This window comes from Ctenopharyngodon idella, chromosome 17, assembly GCF_019924925.1.
Source record: "Ctenopharyngodon idella isolate HZGC_01 chromosome 17, HZGC01, whole genome shotgun sequence".
NCBI classification, from domain to species: domain Eukaryota; kingdom Metazoa; phylum Chordata; class Actinopteri; order Cypriniformes; family Xenocyprididae; genus Ctenopharyngodon; species Ctenopharyngodon idella.
In genome coordinates, this window is record NC_067236.1 from 18,502,311 (window position 1) to 18,519,451 (window position 17,141).

At 40.1% G+C, this 17,141-nt stretch overlaps 3 protein-coding genes across 7 annotated transcripts; 1 reads left to right on the forward strand and 2 right to left on the reverse strand.

The window, feature by feature from the left end:
- Positions 1–125: 125 nt before the first annotated feature.
- On the reverse strand, positions 126–6,683 carry LOC127498507 (WD repeat-containing protein 25-like). The gene is made up of 7 exons (XM_051867883.1): positions 6,439–6,683; positions 5,662–6,164; positions 2,708–2,855; positions 1,543–1,673; positions 1,304–1,474; positions 1,025–1,165; positions 126–950 (listed from the first exon to the last, which is right to left on the reverse strand). The coding sequence occupies exons 2-7, from the start codon at positions 6,133–6,135 to the stop codon at positions 729–731; spliced, it is 1,287 nt and encodes a 428-aa protein (XP_051723843.1). The 5' UTR covers positions 6,136–6,164; positions 6,439–6,683; the 3' UTR covers positions 126–728.
- Positions 6,684–6,986: 303 nt separating this feature from the next.
- LOC127498505 (tryptophan--tRNA ligase, cytoplasmic-like) lies at positions 6,987–12,045 on the forward strand. Of its 2 annotated transcripts, none has more exons than XM_051867877.1 (11): positions 6,987–7,103; positions 7,293–7,407; positions 8,073–8,274; positions 8,395–8,503; positions 9,043–9,162; positions 9,234–9,416; positions 10,778–10,878; positions 10,956–11,068; positions 11,289–11,462; positions 11,540–11,680; positions 11,776–12,045. In XM_051867877.1, the coding sequence occupies exons 2-11, from the start codon at positions 7,315–7,317 to the stop codon at positions 11,932–11,934; spliced, it is 1,395 nt and encodes a 464-aa protein (XP_051723837.1). In that variant the 5' UTR covers positions 6,987–7,103; positions 7,293–7,314; the 3' UTR covers positions 11,935–12,045. The 2 variants fall into 2 exon arrangements, with proteins under 2 accessions (XP_051723837.1, XP_051723838.1); XM_051867878.1 differs by having other exon boundaries at positions 7,019–7,103; positions 7,297–7,407.
- Positions 12,036–16,998, reverse strand: LOC127498517 (solute carrier family 25 member 47-B-like). Of its 4 annotated transcripts, XM_051867938.1 has the most exons (6): positions 15,972–16,998; positions 15,648–15,691; positions 15,506–15,577; positions 14,372–14,554; positions 14,061–14,295; positions 12,036–12,800 (listed from the first exon to the last, which is right to left on the reverse strand). In XM_051867938.1, exons 1-6 carry the CDS (start codon positions 16,006–16,008, stop codon positions 12,523–12,525), a joined length of 849 nt encoding a protein of 282 aa, XP_051723898.1. In that variant the 5' UTR covers positions 16,009–16,998; the 3' UTR covers positions 12,036–12,522. The 4 variants fall into 4 exon arrangements, with proteins under 4 accessions (XP_051723898.1, XP_051723901.1, XP_051723900.1 ...); XM_051867941.1 differs by lacking the exons at positions 15,506–15,577; positions 15,648–15,691; positions 15,972–16,998 and adding exons at positions 14,814–14,903; positions 15,012–15,492; XM_051867940.1 differs by lacking the exons at positions 15,506–15,577; positions 15,648–15,691; positions 15,972–16,998 and adding exons at positions 14,814–14,906; positions 15,012–15,492.
- Between the last annotated feature and the right edge of the window lie 143 nt (positions 16,999–17,141).

Consider the following 17,141-nt stretch of genomic DNA (forward strand, 5'->3'; position numbering starts at 1 on the left):
AATATGCAGAGACAACTGTTACTAAACCATTCTTAGGTTCAGTTTATTGAAAAATATAAACACTGTGTCTCTGCAAATCTATGAAAATTTTTGTTTTGAGCGACTCATCCAGTCCGACACAGTCAGTATTTTATACTTTCATTTGCTTTTTTTATTTCTTGCATTTCTTAGGTTTACTTTTTGCCCATTTCTGTTTGTGTATATGGTACTTTCCATACACAATTAAATTAATCACCAAATTGTTCTTATACAATAAATATATATCTTTACCATTTTTTGTTTACTAAAGCAGCTCCTGTGTTTGAAAATGGTTTAACTGTAAATATGTGTTCATATTTCATCTTCAGGATCATGCAGCAGATCATACGACATTATTCAGGTGCGATGCTGAAGCTCTTCAAACAAACACTGTTTTTATCTACAAGATAAAAAAGGAATTGACATGAAATTCATTTTCATAGAAAACTGTTTCTTGACGCATGTTTCCATATATCTGCTGCATTTTTCTTTACTAAATAAACTTTAATGATGGACTTGTTTTAATGTCGTTTCTTAGTGTGAATTGATGAGTAAATTAGAGATTAACTAAGATTAACAAAAGTATTTTTCATTCAGTGGATTCTGCTGTTTAACGTCATGTTTTTCAAATCTTCATATTGAAACACTAAAAGCATTAAAAGGAAATGATTCATGTCACATAATTATAAAGCTCTTTGGCAGATGAAGGATCAGGTCCATATCTTGATCTCTCCCGTCCAATCACAGGTGGCCGTGACGGCGGGGATCACGGGATGGAGCGCGGCGCACACACACGCGTGTTCATGAGCGTCCAGCGTCTTCAGGCTCCGTGAGCTCTGATAGTCGTAGAAGTGCACAGAACCTGTAGAACTACCAGAGACCAGTACGCTTCCGTCTGCGGAGAACCCACAATGCACCGCGAAACCCTCCACCTGCAACCAAGACGAGAGATTTCAGTCACATGATCAGTCACATGACCTGCTCTGGATATGTCAGTGGCGCTGACCTTGTGTCCCTCGTATCTGCGTCTCTTGTTCATGCGGTACGGCCGCTGGGAGGAGAAGAGGGCGATGTAGCCGCCGTTGGTCTGAGCGATGAAGCTGTCGTCCAGCGGGTGAGCGCTCAGACTCGGACAGGTGTAGCGCTCCTGACAACATCAACAACATGAGTCTGCATTCATCTGAAAACACTGAGACGCTTCACAGAAATCATAGGGCCCTAGCGTTAAACACCATTTCTCATGTATCTGGATGAATGTGGACGCATCCTCAGAGAAGGTTCTTACGTGGAATATCTGGTTGGAGAGTTTGGCGGTCGTCTCAAAGTCCCAGGCGATAAGCGTTCGCTCGGCCGAGTCTCGACTGACGGCGTCGGTGCTGCTCACGAACTCTCGGCCGCCGCTCAGAAACAAGACGTCCAGTGTCTGCTGAACCGCGGCTTTATACACGTGCAGCACCTGCGACACACAGAGCGTCTGTCAGTCCTGTCCAAAGGCTCATGGGAAGGGTCTGGAATCAGACTGACCTTACGGCAGCGGGCGTCCCAGGCTTTGACCTCTGAACTGAAGCCGCCACTCAGGAACACGTCGGGGTCGGAAGGTCGCGGGGCGACGCAGGTCACCTTAAAGCCGTTCTCCATCTGAGCGATGGTCTGACCTGAGGAGCCATCAATCAATCAATCAATCAATCGTTACTTTACTTTAAAGGACACTCGATATTCAGTAATACTGTAGATTTGTCTGCACTGACACTATCAGAACTTGATCTGAATTATGACTCTATCGTCTTAGTTTCATAATTGACGTGTTTGAGGACAAACTGTGATTGCTGGTAAAGCAGCTCTTTATTAGCTGCTGATTAATTAAACTGACAATTCATATGATGATCAACTCATCCACGCATATTAATGATATTTAATATTTCAAATTTAATATTTGCATATGATCAAGTTGGATTTGATCTCAGTCTCTGCTGCGACTTCACTGTTTTTCTGTAACACTTTACACTAAGATCTCATTTGTTACCATCAGATAATAAAAATCTAATTCTTCATGGTTTGTTCATGTGCACAGTGCATTAAATAATGTTAACAGATACAACTTTAGTTTAAAAAATGTATTAAATGTTGAAATTAACATTAAGATTAATAAATGATTTGAAGTATTGTTCACTGTTAACTAATGACATCTTATTGTAAAGTGTGTTTCTGTGAATGGGGAGAATGTGATGTTTGGGGAGCCGATAAGAATCCTCCTCCTGCATAATTAACACGCTTCCTCAGTGTTTTTAATTAAGAAATGTAATTATCACAGCGCTGACGGCCGATAAGAAAAGTGTCTCATGATGAGCAGCTGGATGTGCAGTAAAACACAATGCAAAAATGTGACTTCTCCAGTAAATGTGTCTTGATTTAAGAATGTTTAGATGTTTGTGCTGGAAAACAAGACAGAAACACTGAGGAAGAGCATCAGTTTATTGCATTTATTGCACAGAAGTTGATCTTGAATCCTCCATCTTTCTGCACTGAATGACTTTTATCTGTGCGGAGAATAAAAACATCCTCCATGTTCCAGCTGGAATACGGCGTCTGTCCTGATATGATCCGCCACAGACGGACTCTCAGGACATTTATCAGGATAATATCAGAGTCGGTTTATGGAGTGAGAGTCGTGCTGTGGAGGGAAACTCACCCGTCTCCACGTCAGTGAGCGCCGCCGTTCCGTCAAACGAGCCTGAGAGGAGGCGTCGCCCGCACGGCAGCCAACACGCATCACGCACCGCGCCGCGGTGGGCGGAGTAAGTCTGTAAGCACCGCCCACCGCCAACACCGTCCCACACCTACACACACAGAGATTCGGCTCAATGAGAACATGAAGTGTTACTCTATTCTTTGAAATAAATAAATACAACGAACTCGACAGTCACTCATTCTGTCATGACAGATCTCACATTAAAACCCTCCTATTTGATTTTTAAACTGCTTGAAACACTGGTGGTTAAACTTTATTTCTTCTTTTTCTCATTCAGGGTCATGAATGTGCATACAAAGTTTTGACAAGTCTGTGTTTTGGAGAGGTTGTACAGGTTTAGGAGACTATGATGGTGTTTGAGGTCAAACTGAGCCTCACTGGTTTCAATGCAATTCACCAAAATTCAACTATTGGAAAGACAGTAAACAGGTAAAACTTTTTCATAGCTTGTCAACTACTAAAATATAAAATACATGAGAAATTATGAAATTTAAGACTTATATTTATACATATATTATATACATGAAATCTGTGGGGCTATTTTTGAATATAAAAATGTTGATCAAATTGACCCGAAACAGAAAGGGAGGAACTATTTCACTAGAGGAGTTCAGAATTTCACACTTATTTATTCTCAGACATTTGGAAGCCCATTTCTGCCACATAAGGAAAAAAAATCATGCTTTGGAAAGTCTTAATTATGACATAAAAAGTCAAAATTATGACATACTAATTCATATTCACGACATACTAAGTTATACTAACTATGACATGTCATAATAACAGTAAAATCTGACTTCATAACATTAAAACCTGTAATTAAGTCATAATTAAAAAATTTGTCAAAATTGACATAAAAAGTGAAAGCAGAAATTATGACATTAACTCAATTATGACATACTACGTCATAATTTTGACTTTTTGCCATAATTATGACATATATAGTCACAATTACAGTTACATCTGACTAAAAAGTCAAAAAGTCAAAACTGACAAAAGCGAAAATTATGATATGCTACGTCAATTTAGAATTTTTGTCATAAAGTCAAGTATGAGGCGAAGTTGACATATTAATCAATTATGACATACTAGGTCAAAATTCTGAGATTAAAAAGTCAAAATTATTTGGTGGAAATGGGCTTCTGTACTGACAAGCTACAATAGAGTTTTATATAAAAACATGATTATTTAGTGTTTTTTGCAGTGTTGATTTTTGGGTGAATTGCGTGGACGGGAATGATCCCGAATCACTGCAGATAAAGCCAGTGTTCAGAGGAAGAGGTGAATGAATGAATGTCCTGTAAGGATGCAGATACAGCTGGAGCGTCTCTGGTGTTCAGGATCAGAGCGGCGGCTCCACTGACTGATGACGTGCCGCTCCTCGACCCTCCAGACGCTTCCTCCTCTCATTATTAAACTCACACACATCAAACAGCATCTGATAGCGGCGGCTCTCATATCCGGCCGAGACGCCGCGGGCAGAACAAGATTAGCGTGATCCAACATCACCTCACCAACACCACTGCACAATCAAATCCAACAGAAACAGACTGAAGTCAACTCAAACACACACCACAGATGAAAAACTAGTCTCTGGTCTATCGATCTTTAAACCACAGCATCTGTCCTCAGTGAACAGGCAATTTCTCATGAATATTTGAATGGTTCATTATGAGGGCTGGTCGCAGCACAGGTGCATGAAACTAGTTCAGCGGTGTCTGAATGTGCGTCATTTCACCTCTCCTCAGGACATGAACGTGAGCGCGCGTCTCTCCTGGGCCTCGACACACATAATGACCTGACCGTGATGGAGCTGCTCCGCATCAGAGACGTCTACATCAAGCTGCTCTTCCAACATCAGAAAATTCTGCCTGAACACTGTGGATATGTTTACATCCACATGTTTTATGGGAATTGTGGGATGCTGCATAAGAAAACGCTGGATGGAAACGCCAAGATCCACATCAGCATAAAAAGCACTTGTGCTTAAAGGTTCACTATGTACACTGAACAAAATTATAAACGCAACACTTTTGTTTTTGCCCCCATTTTTAATGAGCTGAACTCAAAGATCTGAGACTTTTTCTGTGTACACAAAAGGCCTATTTCTCTCAAATATTGCTCACAAATCTGTCTAAATCTGTGTTAGTGAGCACTTCTCCTTTGCTGAGATAATCCTTCCACCTCACAGGTGTGGCATATCAAGATGCTGATTAGACAGGTGTAATAATCAATAATGCAATAATAAACTCGCAATTGCGAGAAAAAAGACAGAATTGTGAGATAAGGTTAGGTTGGGTTAGTTTAGGTTAGACTGGGTTAGGTTACTTCAGTTTAGGCTGGATTGGGTTGGGTTAGTTTAGTTTAGGTTGGTTAAGTTGGATTGGGTTAGGTTGGGAATGGGATAGGTTAGTTTATGTTACTTCAGTTTAGGTTGGGATAGATTGGATTGGGTTAGTTTAGGTTAGTTTAGTTTAGGTTGGGATAGGTTAGGTTGGGTTGGGTTAGTTTATGTTACTTCAGTTTAGGTTGGGTTAGTTTAAGTTAGGCTGGGATAGGTTAGGGTGGGTTAGTTTAAGTTAGTTTAGTTTAGTTTAGGTTGGTTAAGTTGGATTGGGTTAGGTTGGGAATGGGACAGGTTAGTTTATGTTACTTCAGTTTAGGTTGGATTGGGTTAAGTTGGGTTAGTTTAGTTTGGGATAGGTTAAGTTAGGTTGGGATAGGTTAGGTTAGGTTGGGTTAGTTTATGTTACTTCAGTTTAGGTTGGGTTAGGTTAAGTTAGGTTGGGATAGGTTAGGGTGGGATAGATTGGATTGGGTTAGTTTAGGTTGGGTTAGTTTAGGTTAGTTTAGATTGGGATAGGTTAGGGTGGATTGGGTTAGGTTAGTCATACCTTGCAGGTCTTGTCCATGGACGCAGAGAGCAGCAGATGACTGAGATGATCCACTGGACTCCACTGCAGGGTGTTCACTGGACCCTGATGGGCCTGAACGCAACACTGCAGTCGTCGGGGCAGCTCGGCCCGTCCGTGCTTACGTCCCAGGAACGGCCGGACTCTCTCCGACACCTCGGACAGCAGATGAGCTCCAGCGGATGGACGTGTGTCCTGTGTCTCCGGTGTCTGGACCGCTGCAGTGGACATGCGCTGTCTTTTAGGAATATACGGCCTGACTGCGGCCGGCTGCAGCTGCGCTCTCTTCATGCAGCCGGATGAGCTCTGAGCTGCTGCTGATGATGAAGATGATGATGAGGAGCTCATGGTGAGGGCTTCATCATTATAAAGCTCCAGATGAGGCTGAGGAGCAGCAGACAGACGTTCTTGATCCGGATCACTGTCAGAATCCTCATAATCCACCAGTGAAGCCATGATGATCACTCACAAACCACCACATGTGTCTGCATGGATAAGAATTATTTTTAATGTTTATACGTGTGTGTAAATTAATTAATTAAAATTAGAAAGTAAATAAATTAAAATAAAACAATTACACTAAGAAAGAATAATATTCTTATTAATAAAACGGTCAAACAAGAGTTCAACTATTGTAAACAGAGAGAATATTACAAGTTTTTTTAATATAAATTACAGAAAAATAAAACGCCAAATGTATCTTGAATTTATTATAATAATTAAAAGCAGCAGAAGACACTAGATAGTCCAAAAACTCACATTAAACGACGAGTAACTGACATCAACATCATCTGTCCGCCAAATCATAATATAAGCATTTGTGTATCCGTTTAAACCCGTTTGTATAACTATACAGAGGGTCGGTATATTCTTGTTTATATGATGAATATTCGTGTCTGTCGCGCGGTGTTTAATTTGAAATATCAGACAGCGAAACTCCGGAAGAGCGAGTGAGGAACTTAGAGACAAGATAAGAGTCTCGTTTTTAATAAAAAGCTTTTATCCATTACCGTTATCTGAGTAAAACAGAGTACGACTAAAAGTGTCAGCTGCCTCATTTAAATTAACTGTTACATTGGTTTTGTGTGGTAATAATCAGCTTCACTTATTTCTCTGAGAGAAAAGCATCTGTAGAGGAAGCGGCTTGTTTTTGCTACAAAATAAGAGTATCGTTTAAAATAATAATTCGTGTGTATAAAATACACATCCCGTATTAAACAGATTGTATGTATTTCCGTTATCTAAATAAAATAGAGTAGGGATAAAACTGTGTTTAATAACAATAATATTCACTGACAGTGACGTTTGAGAGATGCGACCGGAACTACCTGGAGCGAATGTTTCCGGTAGGGCAGTGATCGGTGTGACACTGGCACAGTCAGTCTGATGCAAGCTGAATGAATTAAATCATCCAACACAAGCCGGTACGTTTGTTTATTCTTCATTACTATTTAATACTGAATTTAACTTGTTATCATTACTCGTGCGAGCGCTGATCATGACACAGATCACAGATCGATGTTTACAGGCTGACATGCGGCAGGCGAGCATATGTCAATGAGGTGTAAGAGTTTCATGTCACAATATAAACAGTCATCATGTTCTTCTGTCAGTCAGTGTGTGTTACAGCTGAAGATGTCGGCAGATTCGAGCCCGATGGGTCTGTATGAGCAGCTCAGAGCTCAGGGAGACGCAGTGAGAGAAATCAAAGCTCAGAAGGGCAATAAAGTGAGTCTCCAGCTGAAAGGCCCCATTTATATTCTCAAAATAATATTATAAATATGTACAAATATTATTCGGGAATTACTGCGTTTCTATTATGTTATTACATTTTCCCCTACTCATTATAACACTGTACTGATGAATTATTTATTTGCTTATTTACTTATTTTAATAAATAAAATATTTATCTATTTGTAATCAAAAGTTTATTTATTGTAAATAGATTTTTATTAAAACTCATAGCATTGTGCTGTAAGATGCATTATTTGTTAGCTTATTTAATCAAATTTTTATATATTTTTTATTGTAATCTAAATTTTTTTTTATACTCAGCACTGTACTGATGCATTATTTATTTGCTTATGTACTTGTTGGAATCTAATTTTTATTTATCTATTTTTAAAATGTTTATTAATTGTATTATCTATTTTTATTTATTGTAATCTATTTCTTAATTATTTTTTTTTTAATAAAATTTTACTTTTACATTTTTACCCAGTTTTTCCTCTTAAACACATTTTTCTTATTTTTATTTTTTTAAATTCTAATTTTTATGTATCTATTTTTTAAATGTTTTATTGTAATGAAATATATATTTTCATGATGATTCTGTACACTGTTGAAGCTGAATCAGTACTCACTTCTGGTCATGTGACTGTGTGCTCCTGCAGGCTGATGTTGACGCTGCTGTCCAGTTACTGCTGAAGTTAAAGGCGGACTATAAACAGCTGACCGGTCAGGACTATCAGGCCGGACGCCCACCGACGGACGCTGTGATGAATGATGAAGGTCATGATGATGGAGATGATCAGGTGGATCCGTGGAACGTTTCCACCAGCAGCGCCAAAGGAGTCGACTACGATAAACTCATCGGTTGGTTTGTGTACTAATCCTCATCCTCTGTGTGTGTGTGTGTGTGTGTGTGTGTGTGTGTGATTTCTGAGCATGTTTTCATGTGTGAATAATGCATTGACGAGGTTCTGCTGCTGTCAGTGCGCTTCGGCAGCAGTAAGATCGATCAGGAGCTGGTGGACAGAATCGCTCGACTCACGGGGAAAACACCACATCGCTTCCTGCGCAGAGGAATCTTCTTCTCACACAGGTGCGTCATTCTCACACACACACACACACACACACACACACACACACACACTACAACACTGGGAAGGGAGTGGACGTGCATCATAACAAATAAACTCAAATAAATAAATTCAGATAAGTAAATAGATAAATAGATTAAAACAAATAAATAAAAAAGTAGATTAAAATACATAAATACATAAACAAATATATGTAAATAAATAAAATAGGTAGATTAAAAAGCAAATAAATAGATTAAAATAAAAGAAATTACTAATTAAATTACAAAATAAAATAAAAATGGATTAAAATAAATATACATATTAAAATAAATAAAAAATAGATAAATATCAAAATAAATAGTTTAAAATAAAAGATAGATTGAAATAAAAAAAGATAGATTAAAACTAATTAAAAAAAAGAAAAAAAAAGTAACTTAATAGAAACATTTTCCAAAAATATTTGACCTTTTCTTTATTATATTATTTTTTCACAGTATAAATGGGGTCTTTTTAAACTTTAAGGCTGGGTGATGATCATATGACATGTTTTGATGGGCAGGGACATGCATCAGATCCTGGACGCGTACGAGAATCAGAAGTCCTTCTATCTGTACACGGGCCGCGGGCCGTCCTCAGAGGCCATGCACGTGGGTCACCTGATCCCCTTCATCTTCACTAAGTGAGTGTCATCCGTGTCCAGTGTGAGTCTGCGGTCAGTTCCGCCGCTGACGGGTGTCCATTGTGTCTCAGGTGGCTTCAGGACGTGTTCGACGTCCCTCTGGTCATTCAGATGACGGATGACGAGAAGTACCTGTGGAAGGACCTGTCGCTGGAGGACTGCCATCGGTACGCGGTGGAGAACGCCAGAGACATCATCGCCTGCGGATTCGACCTGGACAAGACCTTCATCTTCTCTGATCTGGAGTATATGGGGTAAAACTGCTCACGTCTTTCTACTGCAACGTCTTCATGTTGTGTGTCAGTGCTGACAGCAGGTGGCGCTATTACATCTCATCTGCTACTATATTAATATATAACCGCATCTCATCTGCATATGGATATAAGTGCTATTATTATTAATATATAACGCATCTCATCTTCACATGGATATAAGCGCTATTATTAATATATAACTGCATCTCATCTGCGTACGGATATAAGCGCTATTATTATTATATAACCGCATCTCATCTGCACATGGATATAAGCGCTATTATTATTATTATATAACCGCATCTCATCTGCATATGGATATAAGTGCTATTATTATTAATATATAACGCATCTCATCTTCACATGGATATAAGCGCTATTATTAATATATAACTGCATCTCATCTGCATACGGATATAAGCGCTATTATTATTATTTAACCACATCTCATCTTCACATGGATATAAGCGCTATTATTATTATATAACCGCATCTCATCTGCACATGGATATAAGCGCTATTATTATTATTATATAACCGCATCTCATCTGCATATGGATATAAGTGCTATTATTATTAATATATAACGCATCTCATCTTCACATGGATATAAGCGCTATTATTATTATTATATAACCGCATCTCATCTGCATATGGATATAAGTGTTATTATTAATATATAACCGCATCTCATCTTCATATGGATATAAGTGCTATTATTATTAATATATAACCGCATCTCATCTTCATATGGATATAAGCGCTATTATTACTAATATATAACCGCATCTCATCTTCACATGGATATAAGTGCTATTATTATTATTATTATATAACCGCATCTCATCTGTGTACGGGTATAAACGCTATTATTATTATATAACTGCATCTCATCTTCATATGGATATAAGTGCTATTATTATTATAAGTGCGCAGATGAGATGCTATTATTATTATTATATAACTGCATCTCATCTGCGTACGGATATAAGTGCTATTATTAATATATAACTGCATCTCATCTTCACATGGATATAAGTGCTATTATTATTATTATATAACTGCATCTCATCTGCGTACGGATATAAGTGCAATTATTATTATTATTATTAAATAACTGCATCTCATCTTCATATGGATATAAGTGCTATTATTATTAATATATAACCGCATCTGCATATGGAAATAAGTGCTATTATATTGTTTGTATGTTCTCAAAATGTAACTATCACACAGTTCTAAGATATTGTAAACATTAACATCATGATTTTCTGTAAAGCTGCTTTGAAACTGTATTTATAAATAAATTTGACTTGGCTTGATTTGACTTGAATTTACTGTGAATGTGTTTCTTCCGACAGGGCGAGTCCTTCGTTCTACAGAAACGTTGTGAAGGTTCAGAAGCATGTGACGTTTAACCAGGTCAAAGGCATCTTTGGATTCACAGACAGTGATTGTATCGGTGAGCAGCGCTCTTCTTCTGTCTGAAGTGTTTGAACGAGTGTTCGTCAGTCGGAGTTTAATCGTGTGTGTCTGCAGGTAAAATCAGTTTCCCAGCCATTCAAGCAGCTCCGTCCTTCAGTAACTCTTTCCCGCAGATCTTCGGCGACAGGAACGACGTTCAGTGTCTCATTCCATGTGCCATCGATCAGGTGAGATGCTCAGATCCATCTTCACATACGCTTTCCCAAGCTTATAAAATTATTCACTAGCATTGGACACACTTCAGGCTGGCGCCACCTGGTGGTCAAAACTGTGTAAATGCAGCAAAAACTCAGTACAACTACTACTACTAATTAAAGAGCTACTAATCTCAGGCCGTTAAAGTGTGAAGTGATGCTACTGAACGTCACGTGATCCTCTGTTCCTCAGGATCCATATTTCCGGATGACGCGGGACGTGGCTCCTCGGATCGGCTATCTTAAACCCGCTCTGCTTCACTCCACGTTCTTCCCGGCGCTTCAGGGCGCTCAGACCAAGATGAGCGCCAGCGACGCCAACTCCTCCATCTTCCTGACAGACACGCCCAAGCAGATCAAGAACAAGGTGCTTCTTCACTCTTATTATGAATGAACTAGTGTTTAAGACGTGACAGAGAATCACACGAGCTCTTGCTGCTGCAGGTCAACAAACACGCGTTCTCTGGCGGGAAGGACACAGTAGAGGAGCACAGGAAGTTCGGTGGGAATCCAGACGTGGATGTTTCCTTCATGTATCTGACGTTCTTTCTGGAAGACGATGAACAGCTGGAGAAGATCAGACAGGTGAGATCAGACACCGATGCCGTCAGACTTCAAAAGTCTGACCACAAACAACAAAATACGAATTAAATCTCTAAATACGCCCGGTTGTGTTTCAGGACTACAGGAGCGGCGCTCTGCTCACCGGCGAACTGAAGAAGTGTTTGATCGAGACGCTTCAGCCCATGATCGCCGCGCATCAGGAGAGACGCAAACTGGTGACCGACGAGACTGTCCGACAGTTCATGACCCCGCGGAAACTACGCTTCAACTGCTAGAGGAAACGACAGATCCTTCAGTGCACACCGATCAACCACAGAGAAATGAACTCACTGTCTAATAAACCTGACGCCAACTGTGATGAATAAACAGACAGATGTTGTAAATGACATGTTTATTGTATTACTGATTCTGTGAACATTCAGCTGTGTAAACGGTTCATTTAACATTCATTTAAAAACAGAGATGCATATCTGACAGAATGTGTGCGTTAATGTGTAAACCCCTGATACGAGCTTCACACATTCAGATACAACTGAGATTAAACACAGACAGTTAGTAAAAGGTTAAACCTGATTAACACTAGATATGTTTCCATCCACCTATTTCTATGTGCATTTTGGGATATTGCATAAAAAACGCTGGATGGAAATGACAGGAATACACGAGTTTGAATTCAAACCCTTAAACATTCACGATGCTCTTCAGCAGACGCATCTGGAGGTAGACACTGCAAAACACTCAAATATATATTAATACAGATTATACATATTCACTCTCTGGTTCATGAGCTTCTGCAGCTCACAGTGGAACACAAACGTTATTGTGCATGATGCAAAACTTGTGCAAAAATCTGACCATGACCTTCATGACGCTGAACGCAGGAAGCGAACGACCAGTTCGTACGTGGCAAAAACAGACATGTTGACGGGAAAAGCACGGATGCAGTTTACCGTCAGTCCTCTGAACAGGACGGATGCGCCTTCGGTCCTCACGCTGTGTGTGATGCAGTGAAAGAATCCTCTGTAGCGCCGGCCGCTCACATAGTCCACCTGCAGACGGGCCTTGATCACGTCCATGGGCGTCCCGACGGCCCAGCCGCACATACCGGACACGCCACCGGCCAGAAGAACCACCGGCCAGCCTGAAAACAGACGGTCAACAACAATTTTGCCTGTAGTGAACTCTAGGGTTCTTAACTCAATTTTATGCCAAAAAGGCACAAAATATCCACGTCTTCAATGATTGCATAATACTTTCATGTTTAATGGGTTATTTCAATTCTTTCTAGTGATAAAGTGCACCAGCTGCTTAATTCATAAAATTCAGCTCAAAATACCCCACAGATCATTTATTATAGCTTGTCAAATTTGACCCTATTTGGGTGTGAGCAAAAACACACAGTTTTTGTGTGTGTCCCTTTAAATGCAAATGAGCTGCTGCTCCCACCCCCTTTCCAGAAGAGGGCGGAGCTTTAACAGCTCACGCTTCGGTCGCTCAACAACAAGAAAGCTGGAGAATCTCACCCAGACAAAATGAGGATTGTCAGTAACGGTGTTCAGCCTTACATTGTTCAAACCGGAGTCGACACTGATGGAGAGAGTTTAGAAACGTCTAAAAGTTACAACTTTTAGACGTTTCTGAATGGTTAGTGGATAAATTTATGTAGTTGCTGTGGAGTTGATTCAACTCATCCACTAGCATGTGCCGTCATGTTAATCTGTTGTGTTGAATTGACCCTCATTTGTGAAGCAGTCCGGCGTAAATGACTGTATATTATGCTGCTGTCACTTTAACACACAGATCTAATATACACTTGCGATTTCTTTTCTATGCTGTTTATGTTCACAGACATAACTGACTGTGTTTGTGAACCTTGTGTGTATTTGACAGTTTAAGCGCAATAACACGTGAAAGAGAACTTAGTTTGATACTCACATGACGCACCATGTGACAGTCAGCTTTCTGTGCACTCAGAAAACCATATATCAGAAGTTTAGACCAAACAGATGTTTTAGTTTTTTGCAGAGTATCTGTGGCACGAGCTGTACAGGCTCCGCCCTCTTCTGGAAAGCAGGTGGGGAGCAGCAGCTCATTTGCATTTAAAGTCACATGCACGAAAACAGCATGTTTTTCCTTCCACTCAAAAATGGGCATGTATAACATGCTATAATAAATGATCTGTGGGGTATTTTGAGCTGAAACTTCACAGACACATTCTGGAGACACCAGAGACTTATATTACATCTTGTGAAAGGGGCATTATAGGTCCACTTTAAGTTTCGTTACAAGCCGTTTACACAATGACAATAAAAAGCGATTCATGCATTAATATATAGCCCCTTTAAATGTATTGAGTAAGAACTTCTGATGTGTTTATAAGTTCAGGTTCGAGTGATTTTACCTGGCTGATGGTTCTCTGCAGACAGTGAATCACAGATGGTGTTGTAAGTGAGGAAATAGGTGGCGAAGGAGGGTCCGTCGCGCAGGGCTAAAGCAGCAGAACCCTTATAGAGGCCCAGCAGACCCTCGCCGCGGGCGATGCTGAGCAGACAGTGCAGCGGACCGCTGTATCTCCGCCCTTCCATCTGACACTGAAGACGAACCTTCACGATGTCTGCGGGCGACATCACCAAAACCTGAAACCAGAGCAAACGCAGCTGGTTATACATGCAGTGACACACAACACGCGTGGAATGAAGCGATGAAGCGCACCTGAGCGACGCCTCCGGCGAACCCAGACAGAAAAATATGAGCTTTATGGTGAGGATCCGCTGCGCTTCTGTGCCGCATCTGATGCAGGTAATGAAGAACGTTCCTGTAGGTGCCGAAAACCAGAGAGGAGCTGATGGAGACGGTGGTTACCGGCATCGACATCCCTCGATAGAAACCTCTGACCTGAAACACACCGTTATTGTGTTAAAGAGATGGTTGATTATGATTTCACTTCATTTTTAACTTTAGTTAGTGTGTAATGTTGTTTATGATCAAACAGCAACATCTGCAAAGTTACAACGCTCAAAGTTCAATGCAGAGAGAGATATTTTCTTTTATAGAAACTACAACAAACAGCTGGTAGGGACTACAACGAGCTTCTTCCTGGGTCGGTGACATCACTAACCCTAAAATTTACATAAACCCCGCCCCCAACACTCACCAAAGGGGGCAGGCCATGTTGGGCTGCTTTAGAGAAGAGGAAGAGTTGTTGTAGTAGAGTGTTGTTGACATGCCGTCATTTTACGCCGGACTGCTTCACAAACGAGGGTCAATTCAACACAAAAGATTAACATGACGACACATGTTAGTGGATGAGTTGAATCAACTCCACAGCAACTAAATAAATTTATCCACTAACCATTCAGAAACATCTAAAAGTTGTAACTTCTTCCTGAGTCTCTCCATCAGTGTCGACTCCGGTTTGAACAATGTAAGGCTGAACACCGTTACTGACAATCCTCATTTTGGCTGCGTGAGATTCTCCAGCTTTGTTGTTGTTGAGCTGTTAAAGCTCCGCCCTCTTCTGGAAAGGGGGCTGGGAGCAGCAGCTCATTTGCATTTAAAGGGACACACACAAAAACGGCGTGTTTTTGCTCACACCCAAATAGGGGCAAATTTGACAAGCTATAATAAATGATCTGTGGGGTATTTTGAGCTGAAACTTCACAGACACATTCTGGAGACACCAGAGACTTATATTACATCTTGTGAAATGGGCATTATTGGGGCATTATAGGTGCCCTTTAAAGCCCCGCCCTACATTTGTTCTTGTTTGTGAAGCGTTTCACTCTGATATACGACACAATAGCTCAACTTCTGTTTCATGCTAGTGTTTGTGTGACTGATACTCACTCCTTCGGTTCTGCAGGTTCTTCTCACACATTCCCAAACACCAGAATCATGAGTCTGCGTCTGGAGTCTCACCTGCAACATCAGCAGCCGTTACACACCTGGATAGAGCATGTGATGAAGATGATGATGATGATGGTTTTACCTTCACGGTGTCCAGCGGATACCCCACCGCCACTCCGAACGCTCCTGAACACACACATCATAAACTACATTCGTTATGGACATCAATTATGAATATGATTCTTCAGCTCTAATCAAATGTAGAGTAACAGAATATACAGTCATGTTTGAAATGTTGTATAAATATGCAAATTATCTATTTGAGATGCACTTTTTTTCATTTTAATTTCATTTTTAATTGCCTTCTCACGGCCCAAATATCTGCAGATCTCACATTCACACACTGACCTTCATCAGGCTCTGAACAACTGACCCTGAAACCCAGATGATTCACATGATCACGTACCTCCGACAGAACCGGCGATGAAATCTGCGAGATACATCACGATCAGAACCAGCAGAACCGATCAAGGAGAATCAGAACCGATCTGTCAGAAGAACCAGAACCGATCAAGCAGAAGCATCGGATTCACTCGGTTCGATCCGCTGAACGCGTGACATCATCAGCGGAGAAACGCCGGTTGACGATCTGAAGATGATGATGATTATGAAGAAAAACGATGCAGAAGATAAGCGCGTGCCGTGTGTCGTAGAGACGGGTGTGTGTGTGTGTGTGTGTCGCTTTTGTCATTGCAGAAATGTGAAACCGAAGGTCACAGTCTCCTTCAGAACACATTCAGTGCTCGTTCACATGCAGTAAGGCGTGAGTCTCGATGTCTGTGACGCTCTCTGTGTTTACAGTCGCTCTGCCGCGCAGAATATCAGCTGTATCAAATATAAAGACAGCAAGTGTCAGATCAGCGTGTGTGTTCCTGCAGCGGCCGCTGGGTGGCGCTGCTCTTCATTCTGTCACTGCACTGACGATGATGATGATGATGAAGAATTAAAGTTGCAGTCACGTGTTCTACAAATAATTACTGTACCGATTATTCACAGTGAACAGCTTCAGATCCGAGGACTAGTGATCGTTTTATTAATATATAGCTACTCAATTTTATTTATATAGTGCTTTATACAACACAACTTGTTTATGTTTTAAGGACACAACATGGCTGTTTTCATGGCGAGAAACAAAAAATAGTAAGTTTTAGCATGTCTCTCTCTCTCTCTATGTGTGTGTGTGTGTGTATAAAGTGTTTATTCATTTTTATTTCATCTTTAGTTATTTTAGTTCAAGTTAAACTAAATTAAAATGAGAAATGTTGCCTTGGCAATTATCTGAAATAAAATAAGTTTGATTTTATTTCAGATTAGATCATTTTATAGGATGAATAAATAATATATTTAAAGAAATTAAAGATATGGGTTTACATAATATTAAAACAAAATGAGTTGAGTTAGACAATAAAATAACAGGAGACACAACCTCCATATTGGCAAGAATATGCTTGGAAAATTAATGAAATAATTCATAACAGCAAAAAAAATCCATCTTTAGGATGTTGGAGAAGTTGTGGTGAATCTAAAGCTCATTAAACTCATATATTTTAGACTTTTAATTGGACAAAAGTAATTC